Here is a 25420-nt window from a genome sequence, read left to right as displayed (position 1 = left end):
AGTTCATGTGGTGTAGGTACACACAGAGCGCTGTTTGGGAGGGAGTTCTGGGACATTGCCCCAGCGACAGTAAAGTAAAATCAGGAGTCCAGACCAAATAGATTCAGGTTAAGTGAGATACAGCAAATAAGTTGGTCAGAAGTTGGAGATATAACTTAGATTACCAGTATAATGCCATACATTTCTGTCCTTATTTTTAACTCATCATTTATATTACTACAAATAGTCAAATATCAAAATTCTGAGCCAATGGGGAAGCAAAGTCAGCAGAAAGCTAAAAGATTCACTGTAGTACAGTTTGACTAGGTGGGAAATGCAAAGCTGAGTCACTGCATCAGCAACAAAAGAGGGATGCTATAATACCAACAAGGGTCACACGAGAAGACAGGCAATTGCGCCTGAGTGAGACGGAGACCGAGTGAGTAGCGAATTAGGTTCACATGGTAAGTTCTGTTAAATCTTTCTCAGGTCTAAATATAGATTAAGAATCAAGCACTGACATAGAATTAGTTTGTTCAACAGGGCACTCCCTGGTAGTTGCAGTTAACTGTCAATCAACTGAAAGCAGTTGGTTCAATTGGTCTTAATTACTGAAACAGTAAATCAGCCAGTGACTCAGAGGGTCTATAAAAGTGACAGACTGTTCAAACCACACAATCAGTAAGGGGCACGCCTGAGTGAGATGGAGACTAAGTGAGCAACAAATTAGGTTCAGATGGGAATTCGGTGCATGGGGGAAAGAGGTCTGGCATCCGTCAGAATTATTCTAAGTTAATGAAGTAAGTAATTAAATTAAGCCAACTAAACAACATTAGAGAGCCCACAAAGCATCAGGAGTTCAGGGAGATAGCCGATAAAACAGAGGAGAGAAAGAACCAAGAGCTCACAAAAAAATCTAAAAGTGACATCACAACGGTCCCATAAGTTGATTGGGTGGTAAATATAGGCCCTTCTGCACTCGATTGAAAATGATTGGTGAGTGACAGGTGAGTTATTATATCATACCATACTGTATTAAACACTTTATATACAGTTTAAGGAATGTCAGTGCAGCTCGGCCATGTGGAATGTGCATCCCGCGGGATGTAGGAAGTTCTGTAGTGCACTCGAGACTACTTCTGCAGAAAATGTCACCAGTTGCAGAAACTTGAGCTCCAGATTGCAGAGCTCCAGTGGTGGCTGAAGTCACTGTGGTGTTTCCACAAGGCTGAGGATTATGTGGATAGCATGCAAAGAGGTCATCACACTGCAGCTAAGAAGTACATAAGAGAGGGAATTGGTAACCACCAAAGCATCTAAAATAAAGGCAGGTAGTGCAGGAATCCCTGAGGCTACCTCATTCTCTAACCTCTTTTCCATTTTGGATAATGGTGAGCGAAATTGTTCCCAGAGGACTGTAGCAAGAGCCAAGTTCATGGCACCATGGGTGGCTCAGCTGCCACAGGAGGGGAACAGGAAGAGTGGAAGTGCTATAGTGATAGGGGATTCCATAGTTAGGGGAGCAAACAGCCATTTCTGCTGTCATACACGTGAGTCTAGGATGATATGCTGCCTCCCTGGTACCAAGGTTAAGGATATCACAGAGCGGCTGTAGGATATTCTTTTGTGGGGAGGGTGAACAGCCAGAGTTCAGGACCAATGACATAGCTACCGATGTAGCTTTCCTATGAAAAGGGATGGGGTCCTGAAAGCAGATTTTAGGGAGTTAGGAAGGGAATTAAAAAGCAGGACCTCAAAACCAGTAATCTCAGAATTACTCCCAGTACCACATGCTCGTGAGCATAAGAATAGGAAGATTGAGCAGTTCAACACATGGCTGGAGAAATGGAGTAGTAGGGAGGATTTTAGATTTCTAACGACCAATTCCAGGGCAGGTGAGCCCTGTGCAAGAAGAAAAGGTTGTACCTTGACAGGACTGGGACTAATGTCCTCGCAGGGAGGTTTACTAGTGTTTTGGGGAAGGTTAAAACTAAATTGTCAGGGGGATGGGGACCTGAGGGTAAATTCAAAGTGGAGAGGAGGGAAACTGGCAGTGGGAAGTAGTGAGGAATCAACTGATAAGGGGGATTTATCAGAGAGAAGTATCAAGGTAAGTAGAATATTTGGAGAATTTGATAGAATGAGAGTAGGCAACAGTAAGTTATTAGATGGGGTCAGAGTGAGGGGAAAATTAAAAAGGTCTAGAGCAGGCTAATGTGCATGTATGTGAATGCAGGGAGTGTGGTTAATAATATTGGTGAACTACAGGCACAGGTTCACAAAAAGTATTATGATCTTATTGCTGTGACAGAGAGCTGGCTCAAAAGAAGGGCTGGACTGGGCCTAAAATATGCCTTGGTACAAGATGTTTGGGAGAGACAAGAAAGGAAGAAAAGTGGGGGGAGTGGAGGGTAGTGGCAGTATTGATTAAAGATGGCATTACAGCACTGGAGAGAGAGGATATTCCTGGGGTTAAAGTCACAATCTCTCTGGTTAGAGGTAATGAATGAAAAAGATGCAATAATATTGATCGGTGTAGTATATAGATCACCAACTAGTGGAAGGGACGCAGAGAAACAAATTTCCAAAGAAATTACAGAGAGGTGCAAGAATTAGAGTAATTATAACGGGTGACTTCAGTTATACAACTGAAGTTGTATAAGGGATAGAAATAGTGCAAAGGGACAAGAAAGGCGAGAGCTCCTGAAATGTGTTCACGATAATTTTCTGCAGCAGTATGTTTCCGGTCAATGAGAGGGGAGGCCCTGTTGGCCCTGATTCTGGGGAATGGTTGGCCCATGTGGATAAAATATCAATGGGAGACAGTGACCATGTATCATAAGGCTTAGGTTGGCCATGAAAAAAGACAAGGAACCATCCCAATAATTAATTGGGGGAAAGCCAAATTCATTCAAATAAGAATGCATCTGAGTTGTGAGAGTTCGAATCAAATGTTGGCAGAAAAGACTTTGGCTGAACAATGGGCTACCTTCAAAGTATTGCAGGCAATGTTAAGGTATATTCCCTTGAAAGGAAAGGTAGGACAAATAAATACAGAGCGCCCTGGATGACGAGAGAGATAGAGGTGAAGATGAAAAGGATGAAGTGTGCGTATGACATGTCAGGTAGAAAATACAATGGAGAATCAAGCTCAATATAAAAGGACCACAGGGGAAGTGAAAAAACTAGTATGAAAAGTAAGGAGGGAGCATGAAATGCTATTGGAAGCTAATATGAAAGAGAATTACAAGGTCTTCTTTAACCATATAAATAATAAAGGGCTGGTAAAAGAAATAGTAGGGCTGATTAGGGATAAATAAAAGGCGACTTACATGTGGGGGCAGGAGAAATAGCGGAGGTATTAAACAAATATTTTGCATTTGTCTTTACAAAGGAAGAACATGCCACCCAGGCCTAGGTGAGAGAGGAGTTAATTGATACACTGGAAGAAATTACAAATTATTGTGTGCATCTTTGTCAGACCCTACCCCTTCCTTAGTTATCCTCTTGTTCTTAATGTACAGGTAAAACATCTTTGGGTTTTCTCTAATTTTACCTGCTAATATTTTTTCGTGTCCTCTCTTTGCTTTCCTAGTTTCCTTTTTTATTTGACCCCTGTACTTTATATACTCCTCTAGACTTTCCACAATATTAAGCTTTTTGTGATGTCATAAGCTCTCTTTTTCTACTTTATCTTACACTGTATGTTTTTGGATAACCGGGGGCTTCAGATTTGGCAGTATCACCCTTTTTCTTTGTGGGGATATGTCTACACTGTGCCCATAGAATCTCACTTATGAAAACCTCACACTGATTTTACACCGTTTTCCCTTCTACAAGCTGTATCCAGTCCACTTTTGCCAGTTCACCTCACAGCTTTGCAAAATTTGTCTTTCCCCAATTTAGAACTTTTACTCCTGTTCTATCTTCGTCCTTTTCCATAATAATGGTAAGTCTAACTGTATTGTGGTCACAATCTCCAAAATAGTCTCCCATACTACTTCATCCATTTGCCCAGCTTCATTTCCTAAGACTCAGTCTAGAATTGCACCCCCTCTTGTTGGGCTTGTTACATGCTGCCTGAAAAAAGTTCTCTTGAACGCAGTTCAAGAATTTTGTGCCCTCTGTGCCCTTTACACTCTTCATATCCCAAATCATATCAGGGTAGTTGAAGTCTCCAACTATTACTGCCCTCTTGTTTTTGCACTCATAAGTGTGCCTACATATTTGCTCTTCTAATTCCCTTCCACTATTTGGGGGGTCTATGGTACACTCCTGGCAGTGTGGCTGACCCTTTTTATTTCTGAACTCAACCCAAATGGCCTCATTTGTTGCTTCATTTAGTATAGCAGCCCTTATCACAGTTGTAATTGTTTCGTTAACCAATAATGCTACATCCCCACTTTTTATATCCCCCTCTCTATCCCGCCTGAAAACTCTATATCCAGGGATGTTGAGCTGCCATTTTTGACCCTCTTTAAGCCAAGTTTACCTTACAGTGATGATATCATGCTGCCATGTATCTGTCTGCGCCCTCAGCTCATCACCTTTATGTGATATACTCCTTGCATTTAGATGTACACCTTTTAACACTGCCAAATTCCTGTGCTGTGCACTTTTTAAACCTATGCTTCTGTCTTTCGGAGTCACTTGCTAATTCTCCATCTCCCGTTCCCTGCTCTGAATTTGCCCCAAGGTTCCCAGCCCCCTGCCTATCTGGTTTAAACAGCTCCCAACAGCATTAGCAAATCTCCCTATGAGGATATGTGTCCCAGTCCTGTTCAAGTGTAGATTGTCCAGCTTGTACAGGTCCCACCATCTCTAGAACCGGTTCTTATGCCTCAGAAATCTGATGCCCTCCCTCCGACACCAGCTTTCCAGCCACATGTTCAATGGCTCAATTCTCCTATTCCTATACTATCTAGCATGTGGGACTGAGAGTAATCCTGAGATTACAGCTTTACAGGCCCTGATTTTCAATCTCCTTCCCAGCTCCCTGGGAAATCTGCTTTCAGGACCTCATCCCCTTTCCTAGCTAAACCATTGGTACCAACGTGGACATAACCTCTGGCTGATCATCCTCCCCCAAAAGAACGTCCTGCAGCTGATCTGCGACATCCTTGAAACTGGCACCAGGGAGGCAACATGTGATCCTGGAGTCACATTGATGGCCATAGAAACCTCTGTCTGTTCTCCTTACAAATAAATCCCCTATCACGACTGCTCTTCCCGTCTTCTTCCTCCCCTCCTGTACAGCAGAGCTGACTGTGGTGCCACAAACCAGTCTCTGACTGCCCATCTCTGAGGAACTAACACACTCACCAGTATCCAAAACGAGAACCCAATTGGCAAGTGGGACCCCAGGGAACTCCCCCACTACCTGCCTAGTTCTTGTGGACCGCCTGGTGGTCACTGAAAACAAAAACAGAACTACCTGGAAAAACTCAGCAGGTCTGGCAGCATCGGTGGAGAAGAAACCAGTTAACGTTTCGAGTCTTCATGACCCTTCGGCAGAACTGAGTATAGTTAGGAGAAAGGTGAAATATAAGCTGGTCTAAGGTGGGGGGGGCGGGGGGAGAGAGAAGTTGAGGGTGGGGTGATTGTGGAGATAAGCAAGCAGTGATAGGAGCAGATAATCAAAAGATGTCAAAGACAAAAGGATCAAAGAGGTGTTGAAGGTGGTGATATTGTCTAAGAAAAGTGCTAATTAAGAATGGAAGACAGGATACTCAAGATACAGCTCTAGTGGGGGTGGGGTGGAAAGACTAACAAAGTTTTAGTTTTAGATTTAAAAATAATGGAAATAGGTGGGAAAAGAAGAATCTATATAAATTATTGAAAAAAAAAGGGAGGGGGGAGAAACGGGGTGGGGATGGGGGGAGGGGGAGTTTAAGATCTAAAGTTGTTGAATTCATTATTCAGCCCAGAAGGCTGTAAAGTGCCTAGTCGGAAGATGAGGTGCTGTTCCTCCAGTTTGCGTTGGGCTTCACTGGAACAATGCAGCAAGCCAAGGACAGACATGTGGGCAAGAGAACAGGGTGGAGTGTTAAAATGGCAAGCGACAGGGAGGTTTGGGTTTTTCTTGCGGACAGACCGCAGGTATTCTGCAAAACGGTCGCCCAGTTTGCATTTGGTCTCTCCAATGTAGAGGAGACCGCATTGGGAGCAACGGATGCAGTAGACTAAGTTAGGGGAAATGCAAGTGAAATGCTGCTTCACTTGAAAGGAGTGTTTGGGCCCTTTGACGGTGAGGAGAGAGGAAGTGAAGGGGCAGGTGTTGCATCTTCTGCGTGGGCATGGGGAGGTGCCATAGGTGGGGGTTGAGGAGTAGGGGGTGATGGAGGAGTGGACCAGGGTGTGCCGGAGGGAACGATCCCTACGGAATGCCGTCAGGGGGGGTGAAGGGAAGATGTGTTTGGTGGTGGCATCATGCTGGAGTTGGTGGAAATGGCGGAGGATGATCCTTTGAATGCGGAGGCTGGTGGGGTGATAAGTGAGGACAAGGGGGACCCTATCATGTTTCTGGGAAGGAGGAGAAGGCGTGAGGGAGGATGCGCGGGATATGGGCCGGACATGGTTGAGGGCCCTGTCAACGACCGTGGGTGGAAAACCTCGGTTAAGGAAGAAGGAGGACATGTCAGAGGAGCTATTTTTGAAGGTAGCGTCATCAGAACAGATGCGACGGAGGCGAAGGAACCGAGAGAATGGGATGGAGTCCTTACAGGAAGCGGGGTGTGAGGAGCTGTAGTCGAGGTAGCTGTGGGAGTCGGTAGGCTTGTAATGGATATTGGTGGACAGTCTATCATCAGAAATTGAGACAGAGAGGTCAAGTAAGGGAAGAGAAGTGTCAGAGATGGACCATGTGAAAATGATGGAGGGGCGGAGATTGGAAGCAAAATTAATAAATTTTTCCAGGTCCCGACGAGAGCATGAAGCAGCACCGAAGTAATCATCGATGTACCGGAGAAAGAGTTGTGGGAGGGGGCCGGAGTAGGACTGGAACAAGGAATGTTCCACATACCCCATAAAGAGACAGGCATAGCTGGGGCCCATGCGGGTACCCATAGCCACACCTTTTATTTGGAGGAAGTGAGAGGAGTTAAAGGAGAAATTGTTCAGTGTGAGAACAAGTTCAGCCAGACGGAGGAGAGTAGTGGTGGATGGGGATTGTTCGGGCCTCTGTTCAAGGAAGAAGCTAAGGGCCCTCAGACCATCCTGGTGGGGGATGGAGGTGTAGAGGGATTGGACATCCATGGTGAAGATGAAGCGGTTGGGGCCAGGGAACTGGAAATTGTTGATGTGACGTAAGGTGTCAGAGGAATCACGGATGTAGGTGGGAAGGGACTGGACAAGGGGAGAGAGAAGGGAGTCAAGATAACGAGAAATGAGTTCCGTGGGGCAGGAACAGGCTGACACGATCGGTCTGCCAGGACAGTTCTGTTTGTGGATTTTGGGTAGGAGGTAGAAGCGGGCCGTCCGAGGTCGGGCGACTATCAAGTTGGAAGCTGTGGGAGGAAGATCTCCAGAGGAGATGAGGTCAGTGACAGTCCTGGAAACAATGGCTTGATGTTCTGTGGTGGGGTCATGGTCCAGGGAGAGGTAGGAGGAAGTGTCTGCGAGTTGACGCTCAGCCTCCGCGAGGTAGAGGTCAATGCGCCAGACAACAACAGTACCACCCTTGTCAGCGGGTTTGATGACAATGTTGGGGTTGGACCTGAGAGAACGGAGTGCAGTGAGTTCAGAGAGAGACAGATTAGAATGGGTGAGAGGAGCAGAGAAATTGAGACGGCTAATGTCACGCCGACAGTTCTCAATGAAAAGATCAAGAGAAGGTAAGAATCCAGAGGGAGGGGTCCAGGTGGAGGGAGAATATTGGAGGTGGGTCATTCCATTTCTGCCTCCAGGCTCCTAAGCTGTGGTGTGACCACCTCTCTGAACGTACTATTCATTAGGTGCTCAGCCTCGCAGATCCGCCACAGTGACTCCAGCCGCCACTTGAGCTCCAAAAGTGGGAGCTCAATGTAACACTTCCTGCACATATCATCAATCAGGACAACAGTGGCGTCCATGACGTCCCACATATTACAGGGCACCAATTCCATGCAACCGAGCTATCCTGCCATTGCTTCAATTTATTTCTCTTATGTTAAGTTTATTTTACTTTAGTTTACTTATACTATTTTATTTTACCTGGCCTTGACTTAACTTTGCCTCCCTATTGCTTATGTTGCTGACTGAAATCGAAGTCGCTCCTTCTTTTAAGAAAAATGTGTTTGTCTAATTTTCAGCTACCTGAACACCCTCCCCAACAGCAGTTTGTACCAACCAATGAACTTGTGTTCCTCCTGTGATATCACTCTTGGATGTTTTAAAAATTCAGCCCTCTCTTGCAGCTTTTCAAGTCCAAATGCACAGCAATTCCATCTGTAACAGTGCACTCCATTAGGCCTCACCTGGAGTACTGCCTCCAGTTCTGGCGCCATACTTGAGGAAGATGTGAAGCATTGGAGAGAGTACAGAAGAGAGTCACGAGAATGATTCCAGGGATAATGAACTGTAGCTATGAGGATAGATTGGAGAAGTTGGGGAGAAGGTGGTTGCGTGGAGACTTGATAGAGGTATGCAAGATCCTGAAGGGTATGGACAGGGTAAGTACTAAGAAACTGTTCTCACTCAATGAACCATCAAGAACTAAAGGGCATAGATGCAAAATAATTGGCAAAAGGGGTCAGAGTGAGGTGCGGAGAGTTTTTCTCACCCAGAGAGTGCTTAGAGTCTGGAACGAACTTCCTGAGAGGGTGGAAGAGGCAGGTTTTATCAACGTATTCAAAAGGGAATTGGATTGCTGTTTGAAAAGAAAGAAAGTGCAAGGTTACAGGGATAAGGCATGGGAGTGGGACCAGGTAGAATGCTCTTTCAGAGAGCCAGTGCAGACTTGATGGGCCAAATGGTCTCCTTCTGCACTGTAAAGATTCTGTGATTCTGTGATACTAGAGTGAGGAGCTAATAAAGGAAAATTTCTATCAATGCAAATTATAAACTATTAATATTAACTGTGTAAACATGCCTTATAATTATATAATTTTGAACAGTGATATGGAAATATTTTGTAACAACTTTTCACACATGTACTTTAATTCAATCCACTTGGCTATGGACAAACTACTAACGGTGCAGGCAACACTTAAATACACTATTTACCCGCATGCTTTCTTTTTGATCAACCATGCACTTATCCCACTGATGAGTCCCAGAATAATAACAGCAATCACGATGCCTGCTATGGCACCACTGTTTAATTTATTGTTGGGGGTGAGTTGACCTGAAAATACAATAAGAACAGATATTGAAACTATACCAGGCATAATTGCACTACAATAGCAATGTGTATATATTTAAGCCATAGTGCTTGACTGTTTCCAGGATTCAAAAAACCAAAGAATAAGAATGGCCATCAGAGTTCTATAGAGCTAATGGTCACGGCATTTAAACATAAACCTACACAATTCCTTGACAGACCAGATAATTGATCCCTATGCTCTTGATCACACCACACACTTATAATTCTTCTCTACGGTTCTTATTGGACCAATCAAGAGCTGGGCAGCATTGAATGCAATCCCAATTGTTGGTTTTGTTATCTTCCAAAATTCCAGGAGGCATTTAGGTTCCATTTCACTCCCGAAAATATTAGTAACTGCTGCCTACATTTCACATCTTTTTAACTTCCAGCCTCTGAGTCTTGCAGTCAGGCGCATTTTCTTTCAATGAAATACTGTATGTATTTGGTATTGGATCTCCCACCACGCACAAAACTGGTGATAGAGATCCAACAGACAATTTTCCTTTTGCCATGTTTTACTTTCATTGAAGCCAAAGAAGTTGGGGGGACCTTAGTATTGTCAATCTGGTGAAAACAAACAACAGGGGAGCAACCACCTATTGCGCACTATTCCCAATTTTTCATACCTAGAAACGAAAGAAAAATCAGAACTAAACGGGAGATTCTTAATCGAGTGCATGTGGAGCGGCAACACAGGTATTTAAAGCAAGGATTTTCCCATAAAATCAACAGAAGAAATAATTAGTATGTTGATTTTATGTATTGAAATATATTGAATAAAAAGTCAAGGAAGTGATTATAAGACTTTACGATGCATTCATCAAGGTATAGTTAAAGAGTACTAGTTGCCGGTTTGGGTATAACTAGGATGTAAATGCTGAAACGATATCGATAAGATGAAGAAGGACTTAAACCTTCATTATCCTTGATAACTAGGTTATCCTTATACCATATCCGTGATTGTACAAAACCTGAGGCAAAACAAGTTAGGGAAATGGTATCGATGTTTTCCACTGATTTCGAATTGTTGGCCAATACATTGACGTTAGAAATAGGTTCTGTAAATACATATAATGGAAGGTTAGATTATGTCCTTTTCTCTTCTCCATTCAATGAGCATTCTTAAGTTCATCACTTGCTTTATTAATGGCTTTCAGCTCCTATTCGATCTGATGTTCAATTAGAAATCAGAAAAGCTAGATCTGATTACACATCAAGGTAGAATCTAACAAATGGCTACAGATAGAATTTGTAGTCATGAGTGTTACTTACTGATGCTTTTGACTTTTATTCTTGTTTAAAGAGTACACAAAAAACACTTGTGAAATCACAGGACTGTACTCACCTCACTATTATTATCCAATTGAAGCTAGAAATACAATGGCTTATTTTCTCATTCCTGCACCATTGCTGCTGTTGTTCCCCAAATATCTATCTTCCTCTTGTTCTTCTACATGCACCCCCTTGACAATCACCCCTATTTATCATCTACATGCTCTCTCAGGAACATCATCGGAGAACATAAGACTAGATTTTATGGGCCACACCCACGGGCGAATAAACCGACGGCCTGCCTATTCCCCTTTCTGGGGGCTTTCCCATAGGCATTGAATTACCAGACAGGCATTGATTCCTTAAAGGCGAGACTCCTGTCTCCATCTGGGCAGGAAGACCAGCCTCTGTGAGCTGCTGGACAATCAAATGGCTGACAACTTCCCAGTCCCTGCATAGCCACAGGAAGCACTGGCCACTGTTGGGACTGCATAAAGTCCCCAAAGTCAAGCAGCCAGAGTGAGTTATAAGTATGTGGTGTGGCGAGATGGGCTGAGGTGGGCAGGCCCAGTGGCGGGAGTGGAACAGGGAGAGGAAGGGCCTTGTTATCCTTCCGATGGGGTATACAATTGGCCTTATCAGCAATCTTGTAAAAAGGCTCAAGCTATTTGCTCATCTTCTAAGTTTGATGCAGAAATAGAGCATATCAAAGTTATCCTGTGAGACAATGGCTAACCTGATTAGATCATTGCTCGCTGGTATCGTGCAAATTCGCAATGGGTCAAAGATTTCAGATCTGAAAAGTGTCTGGTCTACCTCAACTTCCCCAGGACTGGGAAAGTCTCTCCAAAATGTGAACAACAGGTTAAGCAAACAGTTTCCTGCTGCTACTATGTAGGCGACACATGAGGAGTTCTTTCCACTAACAGGAAGCTGCCTCAGTCCAAAATGGCGTTCTGCCAGCACACAATTGAGCAACACTGTATGAATTTCAGTATCGGTGAGATGACAGGTACATAGGCCATAAGTCCCTGTAATTTGCTTCTTAAATCAAACAGCGTGTTTCATTGGTTGTTTATAAGAGGCAGAGTAGAGCACGTAATCAACCGGGCCGTGGTTGCAAAACCCAAAACAAAACTTATTTTGTTAGATGTGATTCTGCGACTGGGCAGCACTTGCTGAATAACCCCGTGTCTGCTAATAGCTACTAACAACCAATTTAAGATAATCAGTCAAGTTCGCAACATGACTCTTCTATACTTTCTAAAAGCATACATTCACAAACAGGAACCCGTGCTCCCCAAACAAAAGCAATATGTTTAAGTTTTGAGCTATTTTTGAATTATCCAGCATCTTGCGGAGTCTAAAGTTCCCTTTCTCTTCTTCTATGGCACGCCTCAGCCAATAAGAATTAATTCACCAATCAATCAGCATGCTTTTCTCTTGTAGCATAAATTGCCGTGATCGTTTGAAACTTGGCATTCTTGCATATCTCCTGATTAGTGTAAGAAGAAAAACTTTGGCAATATGTTTCCCTTTTCTGCGATATTCAAATAAACAGAGACCTACTATATGACTATGTTATGTATTGTTTCCTATCATCAGAAATAGTTTCTGAACAGTAATGTCTATTCAAATTTGATTTGAAGGCTGGAGCTAAAACAGCAAATTCTTTTGGTGATATTTGAAGCTGCAATTTAATGCATTGTCAAGATTATTCCAACAGCAGTGTTAATCATTAAGAATGAATGTAATAAAGCATATCTCAGAAAACAGACACTGGTATCTTGAAGCATCATAAGTAAATAAGGCCAACTTGAAACCTAAATATAATTTTGATATACAGAGTAAATATTTAATCTGGAATTGTGCAATAGTAACCAATTTTACTGCTCGGATTGATTTGGCAGCAACTCCCTTAACTTCGCACATATTCAAGAATATTCAAGAGTGCTGAGTTTCTCTGGGCTGCTGACTAAACACAAGTGATCTTCTCCTACAAAATTATTGCAGCACGAACACAAAACAACCTAACCCACAAACAAAATATGTGTGCCAGTAAGGTGGGATTAGTGTTGCTGAAACGATTTCCTACAATATAAACTATATTACAGTCATGAGTTGCTCACTCTGCTGAGTGTACTGGAGAGGGACCATCCATAGGCATGGGTGCGATTTCATTCCTTTGATATTTTAGATTTCAGCTCATGCAATCTTGTAACTAATAAGTCAAGTACAGTGGTTTGCTTATGGAAAACCTTTTATGAAGCTATTCCTATCTACACTTGGCAAAGCAAGGGGGAAAAACAGTCTAGTAATCATTAAAAATACAATCAGTTTTTATATTTGGGCACTCAAAGATTAAACATTAGATTTTTGCTTTCCATTGTAAAAGTAGCATTTTTAATTTCAGGAGAAACATTCATCTAAGTAAGTCAGAAATATTAACAGTGTTACTGCATGAAATCGGTGAATAATAGCATAAGAAACATCTATCCGTATCTATGCCAGTCACTGTGTAAATCACCAAAATTTATCACAATTTATGTATTTCAGTAATAAATTGACACTGTAATTGCAAAAATTCTCCATGAACTTGTCACCTGATTATTGAGTCCCTGCTCATTCTTACAAACTTTACTAGTCCATCTGTTAGCAAAACTAATATCCAAGATAATATTAAAGATGCCATATGATTTTGAAAAGATACATCAGTTTAGTGAAGTTTTGCAGTTCTGCCGTGTCTGTAACCTAAAGTTAAGTAATTTCAACATTCATTTGGTAGTTCAGAACTTGAGTATTGCTGAAAAAAGGGACATTTTTTGTCAAAACTTTTCACCTTGCAACATCAGCACAATTTACAAGATTACCAATGTAAGGGAAACAATAAATTTATACTCTGAGAAGAGAGTGCTGATTGGTTGGCAAGTGGACACTTATTGGTAGAGGCATTGTCATGGAGAATGCACCAGCAGATGCTGACTGACAGTTAATTGCAAAGCATTGTTTGAAATTTAAACCAGGCAGCTTGACTCTGATTGGCATTGCCCTGAGGAATGAACAAGTGAATGACTGTTACTTATTTTGTTTAGCTGAAACAGGCACAATATGTGTACATCCTTTACTTCCAACGATCCCACCACAAACCATTAGTGAAGATGCTGAATCCTTGAAAGTGTGCCTAGCTTAACTAGCGCACACATAATTGAAGGGTTCCAAATGACCTGCCTGATTTTCACTTGCAGCATGAATGTCTTTCAGTGCTGTGAGGCCTTAAGACTAACTCAGAAAAACACATTGGTAAATGTGACAAAGGGACGGGAGTAGTTAGCCTTAACAAGCATGACTATATCAAGAAAACGCACGCCATTCTTAGCGACAGGTCCAAATTTGTATCCATTGGACCTGCCACTCAACATGACTGGACTGCCTTGCTCGAAAGTAAGCTGAAAAAATGACTGTACTTGTGTAAGAGGGATGAACTACCGCACAATATATATGACAGGGTTCATCCTCAAGGCATGCTGTGTCCGCTTATGTATGGGCTACCCAAGATACACTAAGGTGATGGCCATTTACGCCCTATCTTATCTATGACCTGTTCTCACAACATTAATTGGCCAAATAGTTGAGCAATGTTACAACCAGGTTTGAGCAAGTTTTCCACATACACGATGAAGGTTTCCTTCACATTTGCGAAGACCATACAGGACTTGCCTATCGATAGAAATGCTATATCCGTGTGCTCATTTGACATTGCTATTCTATTCACCAATCCTCCACTTAAGGAAGCTGTAGGTCCTTGAGTTGCAGCACTATATCATGGCGATCCAGACCTGTCACCATTGCGTGAATCAGTGTTCATCGAATTTATGAAGTTGGCAACTCGCGCACTTGAGCTCTGTTTTAACGACACCATGTATGCCTATATAGATGGTGTTGCTATGAATTCCCATCCAGCCCCAGCTCCCGTAAACATCTTTGTTGGGTTCCATGAGAAATGTGTCTTCGATGGAATGACACCTAACTTCCTACTCCTTGCATATTTCCGATATCTGGATGAAATGTTTGCTATGCTTAAATCTGCAGCTGCATGTAACAATTTCCTTACACATCTTATTGGGCTCCATCCTGTGCTCAAATTCTGGAGATCTGAAGATTGGGTTATCCACAACCTTGTGAAAAGGGCCCGAGCCATTTGCTCACCATGCAAGCTTGATACTGAGGTAGGGCGCATCAAAGGCATCCTGCAGGGTAATGGCTACCCTGATCAGATCTTAGAACCATAGAAAAGTTACAGCACGGAAGGAGGCCATTCGCCCCAACTTGTCCATGCCAGCCCGAGGACACCCAGGTGCCCTTTCTAATCCCAACTTCCTGCACCCAGCCCATAGCCCTGCAGCTTACAGCACTTTAGGTGCAGATCCAGGTACTTTTTAAAAGAGTTTAGAGTTTCTGCCTCTACCACCAACTTGGGCAGCAAATTCCAGACACCCACTGCCCTCTGTGTAAAAAAGTTCTTCCTCAGGTCCCCCCTACAACCTTCTGCCACTTATCTTGAATCTATGTCCCCTGGTTCTAGCGTTCTCCATCAAGGGAAACAATTTTATCCTGTCCACTCTATCTATTCCCCTCATAATTTTGTACACCTCAATCAAGTCACCTCTCAGCCTTCTTTGTTCAATGTAAAGTAACATCAACCTATCCAATCTCTCCTCGTAGCTACACTTTTCTAGCCCTGGCAACATTCTTGTAAACTTCCTCTGCACTCTCTCCAGAGCTATTACGTTCTTCCTGTAATGTGGTGACCAGAACTGCACACAATGCTCCAGTTGTGGCCTCACCAGTGTTTTATACAATTCCAACATTATATCCTTAATTTTATATTCTATACCTCAGCCAATGAAGGAAAGCATTCCATATGCCTTCTTTACAACCTTATCTACTTGAACTGCTGCCTTCAGGGACCTGTGTACTTGTACGCCAAGATCTCTCACTTCATCTACCCCTCTTAGTATATTCCCATTTATTTTGTAATCCCTGTAACTGTTTGACCTCTCTAAATGTATTTTCAATTCGCACTCAATATCGCGCAAACGCATGAACCGACCTAAAACCGTCACTTTTGGCCCTGAAAATTGCACAGTCTACCTCGGTTTACCCTGGAAGGGCAACGCAGCTCAAAGAATTGAGCAACAGGTGAAGCTAGCTGTTTCACGCTGCTACTATACAGTAACAACACAAGTGGTATTCATCACTTAAAGAATGCTGTCGCTCCTCCTCCCTTTGGGTGCCGAAAGACGCCGACTTGACTCATTGAGGGGAAAGAGCACCTGGAGGGAGGTTGAGGTGCCCATTTCCCGCTCACTTTGCCACTACAGGAAATCATCCATGGCTACTATGGTGGACTGCAGGTCTGTGCACATCTCTGTGTTCTGCTGGACCAGGGTCTCCAAGGCGTCGGCCATCCTTTCCATGGAGACTTCCATGCGTCCACATGTGGGCACCACTTCATCAGAGAGCAGGTGGGCACACTCCTTTGGCTCACGTGCCACTCTGTTGAGGGCTTCTTACAGCTCTGCGTGATGTTTCCCTGCCTTCTGCAGACACTCTATGATGAGTTAGAAGACCGAATCCAGAGGCTCGACATCTGACTCAGGCTTCACAGATGTCTTCTCTCCAGCAGTCCCACGAATGCAGGGGAGATTGGCTGAACCTGCCTCCTCCTGCTGCAAACACATGTTCGTGAGGTGACCACTAGATTGTGAACCCAAACCTGCTCTAGATCTAGGTCCCACCAAGGTGTGTGTCTTTGTGCTGGTGGAGGGAAGGCGCTGTGACAGGTATTCCAGGCTGCTTACTTCCAGCTCTTCAATGGAGGTGGCGTCCTCTTGGCTGGAGGTGAGGACCTGGATGGAGCTGAGGGGCTGGCTGGCTGAGGGCGTCGGTTACTTGGCAGAGCTTCCTGCGAACCAAAGTTGATATAATTAGTGCATGGCAGCAGAGTCAAAAACAGGAGAGAGAGCACTCACAGTTGCACTGAAAGAGGGATGATCTGGTGCAGGATCCCCATGTGGGGGTCTTACCATCGCTGTAGGCACGGTTCACGTCCTCACCCGTCGGCGTGATGGCATGCTCCTCAAATTGAGTGAGGGGCCTAATGTCAGCCACTCAACACCCAGTCTGGGACCTCCTTCCTGTTGTGAGCTAGCTTCCCCGACATGAAAACAGATGTGACCAGGATGCATGGCACTACATGGAATGTTTGTGTGGTGAGCGGAGCCATGAACGGGATGAGGGTGTGAGCTCCAGAGGATATGAGCCTGATGGAGATGTGAGGGCGTGTGACAAAGTTAGTGGTGGTGTCCCTTGAGGTGTGAGATCCCTGTGGATCTGTGATGGGTTTGGGAGTGTGTGTTGAAAGTGATGAGGTGGTTGGCCTACCCTGGGGGAACAGATGAGAGTATTCATCCTTTTCCTGCACTGGATGGCTGACATCCTCTGTGCTCTGTTAGCACTTACCGCCACTGCCACCACCTCCCACACTGGGCTGGTGACTCTGGTGAACCTCCTGCGGCCAGAGTGGGGTTGGAGGGCATCATGGCAGCCTTTCACTACCCAGCAGGCACCCCAGAGAGTCATCACCAAATTTGGGTGCTGCCGGCACCTTTATTTTCAGGACTATCTGTCACCTGGAGCAGTCCTAGTCCATAGACATGAAGTAGGCTGCGCTCTGGTGTACTTTAAATATGGGGCCCAGAGCGAGGATGCACTGAGGTCATGGTGTGGTGGGAAAATCTAAGCCTGCCTGCCAATGATCTGGCACGTTTCCCGTGAATGCATTATTAATGAGGCAGGATGCAGCGGGATGGAGACAAAAGGGCGCAAAGATCTGCCTTTGTGGCTGGCACGTAAAACGTCTTTTTTCACGCCTGCTACCACACTCAGCGCAAAGCTCAGACGATTCACCCTCTCTTTTTTCCAATCTTATTTTTCTCTTCACCTCCCTATCAATCTATTGTATATGAGCTGGTTTTCTCTTGAAGAATTCACATGACATTAATTCTACACCATCCACTTTTTGTTCATCATAGTTAGAGCCGTGTAAGGTGCTGGAGACCTTCCTTGGACCGAAGTAGCAGAGAAACGATGGCTGGTCGTGCTATTGCAGAATGGTGGTCACCAATGAAACCCTATGCCATTGCTTATCGGGAATTATGGCCGAGTATAGCCATCACGGCTGCCTTGTTCTACAAGATGTCATATGGAGGTAAAAAGGCAGGAAAAGACACATCTTCCAGTCAAGGACATTGATACCACGACTGAGGTACATGGACTTGTGCTAGAATCATATGAACCACTGCTGAATGAAATGGCTTACAGAAGAATAACCATCATCTGGAAGCATACTGTGCATTTTGTTCAAACTTGTACAATGTTTATGAAGTTATAGCAATAAACGTTTCTTTGGAAATTAAAAAAAAAATCTCTATCTCCCTCATCATCCGAGCAGCTCAGTTTTTGGCTCCCTTACCTTTCACCATTGCTTTAATGTACCCAGCCTGTACCAGAAGCATCTGTTATTTAAAGATCACCCATTGTTCACCCAATGTGTTTTAAAATTATGTTCGGAATTGACTGAACTGATGATTTATTCTAAAATAATCTCCCTGCAGAATTCAAAAACATGGCCATGATATCTAGGGACCTATGGTTGTGTTATAAATCAAGAGATGGAGCAGTATTTCTTACAGAATGAAACAACTGTGAATCTGCCTGCCGCTGGATCTAACGCGTCTCTCCTTCTAACCCAGACAATTACAAATTCCACTGCAAATATGGGACTGGTTTCTAGATTATTTTGCAAAGGCAATACTATAGCACAGCAGCCAATACTTTGCAGCAATGAAAGACTTAAATGCACACAACGTTTAATAATTTTCTAAATAATTTCCAGTGGCATATGAGAAATTAAATCTAGCCCTTCGTTTTTATCAAACATTCTGCATTGACTTTTATGAGGCTCTCATTTGATATTATTAACTGTTCAATAGATTAACTGATGGTAAGAGAGGTAGATTCATTGGAAACATTGTAGATCCTCTTTTCTATGGGCTGAAGAAAGTCCAACAAAGATACTATGCATTAGGGTGCAGTTAGATATGGTATACAATATGCATTGTAGCAGCAATGTATATCATCTACAAGGAACAAGCAGCAGCTCAACTAAACCTCCCTCAACAGCATCTTGAAACTCACAACCTCTATCACTTTGAAGAACAAGGGCAGTAGGCACAAGGGATGACCGTCTCATGCAAGATTCACTCCAAACTGCACTCTATGATGGCTTGGTACTATATCGCCATTCTTACACTGTGAATCCTGGAACTACCGCCCTAACAGCACTGTGGGTGCACTTAGACCATATAGACTGCAACAATTTAAGAAGGGGTTTCATGGCCACCACCTTCTGAAGGGCAGTTAAGGGTGGCGAACCACTGCTGGCCTTGCCAGCGATGCTCACATCCCAAGTATGAATTTAGAACTGTTTACATAGGCAATTCAAATTATGAGGAGAACTTCAAGCTGTACTGACACTTCTACAAATCTTCAATATGGACTACAATTCCACACATGCAGTCCACTGGGATTCACTAATGGCTAAGGCCAGTCAAGAATTGGAGTCTTTGGAGGGAATGATTTTTAAGATACAGCATTGCGACGGGTCTAAGTAAAAAATCAGAAGCAGAACAAGTTAATCCACTTCTTTATTCGATTGGGGCATTTGCAGACAACACCATAGCTTGTTGTGCATCTTCCAAATTTGATGATGCTTTAAAAGCCTTCAAGGTTTATTTCAACCTGAGATCCAATAAAATACCGGAGAGAGTCAAATTTAATAAGAGAGTCCAACTGTTGTGAAACCTGTCAATTCCTTCATAAACCATGCCTAGAGGCTGGCAGAGAATGCGAATATAAAGATTTAAAGCCTGAGCTCATCCGAAACAGAATTGTGGCGGGTGTTGCAGATGATTCACTCTCTGACCTCCTACAAGCTAAATATGATCTTATCCTAGACAAGGCAATCCTGCTAGTTAGACTGTCAGAGCTATGTGAACAACACAGGACCATCCTAAGGGGAGGGACGACTGCTTGGGGCAGAAACCAACACTCAGTCCACCATATCAGGTCACAGAAAAACAGGGACCATTGGAGTCAGGGAAAGCAATTATCCAGAGGTCAAAAATGGACCCTGATCGCAGGGACATATGTACAAACCTCTAGATAAAGGGGGAAAAAAACGTGCCTCATCACCCTCATCCTGACTGGCACTGCTGTGTGTGGCTGCATCAATGCGTGCGTAGACCCTTGGTACACAAACACCAAGTGTCACTACGCGCTGAGGTTGTTCCTGTCCCTGCTGTTGCGAAGGATGGGTCTGGCCACACTGCCACGGAATGCTCCAAGTAGTTGGACTGTGCCATACCACCTGTCCCTCGTGGAAAAATTTATCCAGAGAAACACCTTTTAACACAAGTCCATCAGGCAGTGGTCGGCATGCAAAGTCCTAGAGGCCTTGCGGGAAAAGGAGATGGCGGATCCTGTCGCATGGTTCCCCGCGACGACTGTCAAATCATTTGGCAGAATGCCTCATCACATGGGCTTTCCAAAAAGCACCAAGATGTAGCTTGGCTGGTGGTGAGAAAGGCCCACCCTATCAGATCGTTCCTACACCCCTCCGCACGTTGCCCTCGAGGTGGCTGTGGTGGGGAAGAGACCATTGTCCACCTCCTTGTGGAATGTGCCTTTGGAAACAAGGGTCTGGAGAGAGATGCAGTGGTTTTTGCTGAGGTTCATCCTGAGCAGTTCCGTGACACAGGACTCTGTGCTCTACAGGCTGTTCCCAGGGACGTACACCGCAACAAACATAAACTGCAGCTGGAGGATCATCAACTCAACGAAAGACACTCTTAGGCCTGCTTGAAGCTTGTTGGTCTTCCAATGCAAAGAGTTGCCCCCAACCGGGTGTTGCAGGCTGGCACATTCCAAGGTCCAGGACTAAGTGCTGAGGGATGCACTAAAGCTTGGGGCAGCCACTGCAAAGGCACAAGGGGGAAATGTTATGGCCCGCAGTCCTGGACCGTTCAGCCATTGTGCACCGAGGGGCTGGGAATTGTATAGGTCCCTCGAGCTGTATGATTCACATTGAATGTACGCAGTGAATGTTACATGTATCACAATAGTATTGAAACACTTCAGAGTGCAACATGATCTACGTAGACAACTTAAACACCATTGCACTGTCTGACTTTCTGTTTTGACCATTTTGAAATGTCTATAATGTTCCTTGATTGTACTGAAGCACCTCAGGGTGTGACATGATCTATGTGGAAAACTTGAATATGATTGCACTTTTTGTGATGGCCAATCTGAAATGTTTTGTAATGTTCTTTCAGATATTTTATGAATAAAGTTTATTTTTGCAAATAAAAAAGGAAAGAAATTCCTGAACCACCCAGCAGGGCAAACTTGCCAGCACTGTAGTGCAAAGCACCCTCATAGGAGTGATCAGTGTCCTGCGAGCACTGCTCAATGCTTCCACTGCAACTGACAGGGATGCATTGATAAAGTGTGCAAGTCAAAACCCCAGCACTGCACAGACAACCCAAAGGTAATCCATGAGGTTGAGACTGAAAACCCTGAAGACACACAGCCATGCTTCTTGGATGACATCCGTGAATGCAGCTCTTCATTTTGAAATGCTGACATCCTGGTAATGGTCATCTAACCAACATTAACTTAGATTCAGGTGCCAGCGTGACAGCATGGCTCCATGGTCTTGGATTCAAATGGCAAGACACTCCACTTTATGCAGCAGGGGGAGCCCAACTCCCAGTCATCAGCATGATCCTTGAACCACTGAAGTATGGCAACAAACAGATTTGTGAGCTGATGTACATTGTCCAGAATCAGCCTTTCTCTCTTCTGAGCAGCGATGCCTGAGCGGCCCCAGATCACCTGCATATGGCAGAAAATGTCAAGACTACCACTGTCGCTAGCCAGCCAAAACAGCATCATCCTGAGGCCTCAAACTCTAAAGAGTATTTAGACTCCGATTTCGCCTGCGATCTCTCTATTCTTTTCCAGAGCAGATTTGTCCATCATCGTTCCAGGTCCTGGAAAGTCCCCACTGGCCAAATCAACTTACTGCATATGGGATTACCAAAGCACTTCCGGTGGAAGTGGTACCAGAGAAGGATCAACACTCTGAGGAGCTTTTATCTCCAACTACGATGATGGTACAGTTGGTAGACACACCAACCATTATGCACACACTGCAACCTCCAGCCAGCATGCCAGAACCACAAGCGATACTGGAACCTCGTAGCAGTCTCACACTATCAACAACAAAATACAGAGGTAAGCATGCTGCTCAATCTTCTTCTTGTCACGGGAATACCCTTCCTCAGACTCAGAGAGCTTCCCGATGGCCCAAACGAAAAAAGAAGAAAAGGCACCGCCAAGCAGATAAATACCATTTTTGTTCACCGCAAGAAACGATCAAGAGTAACAACAACCATGCACCACCAAACCAGCCAGACCAACTAGGCATGCTTTAACATCAGTCAATGGAAGAAACGGATGAAACCATACCCAACCTGTCCAACCACCAAGCCAACAACATGAACCAGAACCACCAGAGCCTGCCAATCTCCCAACAGAACAGCGAGTGGGATGTGAAAGGGCTATAAGGCTTCCAGATTTCCTGAACCTCTAACTTCAAGGACTTGAAGTGGGGAGATAGGGTAGCAAGAATGTTGTTAATGTTAATACTGTAATAGCAATAATATTAGCACAGCATTAAGGTTGTAACATCAAGGTAAATGCATAAGACTTATAATAATGTAAGTCTTGAAGTAAATTAAAGCAACTCTATATCCATGGGATAAAGATGTAGTGGGAGATGTAGTAGCAGGGTCTGGTACATCCCAGGCTAATGTGGGACTGAGTACAGTACCACCCACACAGTGATGTAGGAAGTCACATGACGCAGAGCCAGAGTCAGTCTAGAGATGGACAGAGATGTATAAAGACCTAGGATAAGTCAGCTCCATAACTCTACCCTCAACTGCATATATGTAGAGAGTTATGGGTGGCTAATAAGTACTTGCTGTTAATATACACGAAACTTAGAAGCCTACTTCATGTTGTCTGAAGCAGGATTCTTGAGGGAACAATCCCAACTTCTCTAGTCTCTCCATAGAACTGAAGTCCCTAATAACTCGCATCATTCCAGCAAATCTCCCCTAAAGCATCTCAAAGCGGTTGACATCCTTCCTAAAGTGCAGTGCCTCTATCGGAAATGAAAAGGAAAATGTAGAGTATCAAAGGTAGGAAGAAAAACAAATGGATAATGTATATATTGCATGAATGTTGAAAATTTCTAGGGGTAAAGTTACAACAAATATAGATTGAACAGACTTGATGCTCCAATCGTTGAAGACCAGCAATCACAATTTGAAGAGAAGGCTGAACTGTTTAGTCAACACATTGGAATGCAAGTCAAACAAGGACATGCCCAAATGGTATAGTCGTCTGATCAGACCATACCTTGTGTACTGTGTGCAGTTCTAGTGAATTAAGACACAGGAGATAAATTTAAGTGGTGGATACAGAACAAGGATAGCCTACAGCTGCTGGTGATGGGGGCAAGGGCAATGGCGAGGGAAGCTGAGTTTAGACACAATTAAGAAATTTGTGTTTGTAAGCCCTAAAAGGTTTCAAAGAGGTTATCTCATTTTATATAGGGAAAAGAAAATTCTTTGGGAAAGGTATATCCAAAAATGCATTTCAAAATAAATTGAGATTAGGAGTAAGAGGACACAGGTTCAAATTGTTCAAGACAGATTGACGGTTGCTATCAGGAATTTATTCATGCTCCTCAATGCATGGAATGGAGTCTCAGATAACGGAGCAGAAGATAAAAGTCTGATCCCATTTAAGAACTAATTGGATGGTGCAGCAGGGACTTGCGTGTCTTTCTGCATGTATCAAAAAAGGCATTCCACATCAAAAAATATCGAGCAATGTTGTGAAATTATATGCCTCACAAAACTTGTTGAGGTGATGAGTTGTCGTTTTGCTTTATTGATGGATAGGTAAATAGATAGGTTCAGTATAATTCAAGTCATAACTTAATCAATAAATAAATGTTTTGAATTTGTTGCACTTCAAAATAACCCAGGTATAAAAAACAAATAGCGATTTATTCAACACTGGGTTCTACTGATTTGGAGCTGAAATACTCACAATCTGAAAAACTCCTTTCCTCACCAATAGTAATAAATGTTTTATTAATTTCAGGATCATCTGCCAATAGCAATTGCATTTTTGATCTTTACTGTCACAGGCGACACAGCTTCGTCTTAGGAGGGATATAATGCTTCATGTGGTACAATGCTTCTCATGTTTAAAAAATATACTATTGGAGAATGTCAGTATTGACCAGGTTAATCGGATGATGTTGTACAGTAAAAACAGCATTATAGCATTCAACACATAATGCATTATACAATAATATAATGAATATTTACATTGTGTAGCCTTTATCCAGTGCGTTTCAAGGAATTGAGTTGAGGAATGATGTATGCTGCTAAGGTGTTGTTGTTAGCATGGCCTGTCCCTTTAGGTTCATGAGAATACACTGTGGGTAAATGCTCTCAAGGCACAAATTGAGATCAATGGGAGATCAGCTAATGTCTATTGAGAGCAATGTTGCTGTCTAATTAGTGCTGTAGATCAAGATCTTCAAGTTATGGGGTGCAAAATTTAAATTGCCCCAATTTGTGGGTGTGGGGACCGCAGTTCGCCCCCATTGGTGAATAAGACATGACATTCATCTTCCATTTTCATGGTTGTGCCACAGAGAGGTGAGCCCTCCATGCCTTCCCTGCACCTCTATTCCTGTGCAGGCACCCCTGCACACTTCAGGGAGCTGAGTAGCTTTCAGTAGAAAGCACGTCTTCCAGGCAGTATTCCCTATTTAACGGTACAGTCCCTATAAAAGGGAGATTGCAGAAATGCATTGTAGGCTGTCGGAAATTGATTTTGGCACCTGACCAGGAAGCTATGCCACACTAAGGAGATTTAGTGATGCTGTACTCACTATGCTGAGAGGCTACAACCAGCAAGGTGTCCAGGTTTTGGTGGGGTGTAAGACACCTCCAGAGTGACACTGTGAAGAGAAAGAAAGCATGTGGCAAGGATAGTGAATGCCCAGAGTGCCTCACCACAGACCTGGCAGTAGTTCCGATAAAGGGTAAATGACCTCACTTGGGTGAATGCATCAGCACACCAGTCCTCACAACCACCATAACTGATACCTCTCACATTACTTCATGCATCATGTCCTGACACTCAGGACTCACCTGTAACATCCTTAAACTACACCTTACCCAAACACACCCTGTAAGCATGCCAGCCATTCGCACACCTGTCATTGCCATCACATATCTCCAGCTATGGTAAGCATCGCCCAAACATACAATCAATGACATTCTACTTTCTCTTCTCCAAGAGAAGATCACCCACAACAGATGGAGAAGCCAGGGGATTAGAAGAGGACCATGACAAATACAGCCTCTCAATGCAATGGGGCAGGTTTAACTTCATCTGGTGCAGTGAAGGCCATCCTAGATGCTGGTAAGTTGATGCCTTGTGCTCTTTGACAACTAACTTCTCACTCATCCTGAAGGCGACATGAAATGAAAACTGCAAATGGAGTAACTGTGGACCATCCCACCCCTTTCCCTTATCCCTGCACCT

The 25420-nt window shown here is 43.7% G+C and overlaps 2 protein-coding genes across 4 annotated transcripts in view; both read right to left on the bottom strand.

The window, feature by feature from the left end:
- The window catches only part of LOC144671645 (uncharacterized), a 261116-nt gene extending 250903 nt beyond the window's left edge, over positions 1–10213 (bottom strand). For 2 of the 3 annotated variants that reach the window (XR_013573976.1, XM_078533652.1), the window contains exon 1: positions 9181–10213. Coding sequence is in view for 2 of the 3 variants with exons in the window: in XM_078533652.1 (XP_078389778.1) it covers positions 9181–9344 (164 nt within the window). In the remaining variant the exon portion in view is untranslated. The remainder of the gene's footprint in view (positions 1–9180) is intronic. The other variant, XM_078533653.1, reaches the window with a different exon arrangement.
- LOC144671644 (cell adhesion molecule CEACAM3-like) overlaps positions 1–25420 on the bottom strand; it is a 206201-nt gene that overhangs the window by 140531 nt on the left and 40250 nt on the right. The window lies entirely within an intron of this gene.

Source organism: Cetorhinus maximus, chromosome 33 (assembly GCF_964194155.1).
Source record: "Cetorhinus maximus chromosome 33, sCetMax3.hap1.1, whole genome shotgun sequence".
NCBI classification, from domain to species: domain Eukaryota; kingdom Metazoa; phylum Chordata; class Chondrichthyes; order Lamniformes; family Cetorhinidae; genus Cetorhinus; species Cetorhinus maximus.
The sequence above is the reverse complement of the archived record's forward strand: the minus strand, read 5'-3'. Positions and strand labels throughout refer to the sequence as shown.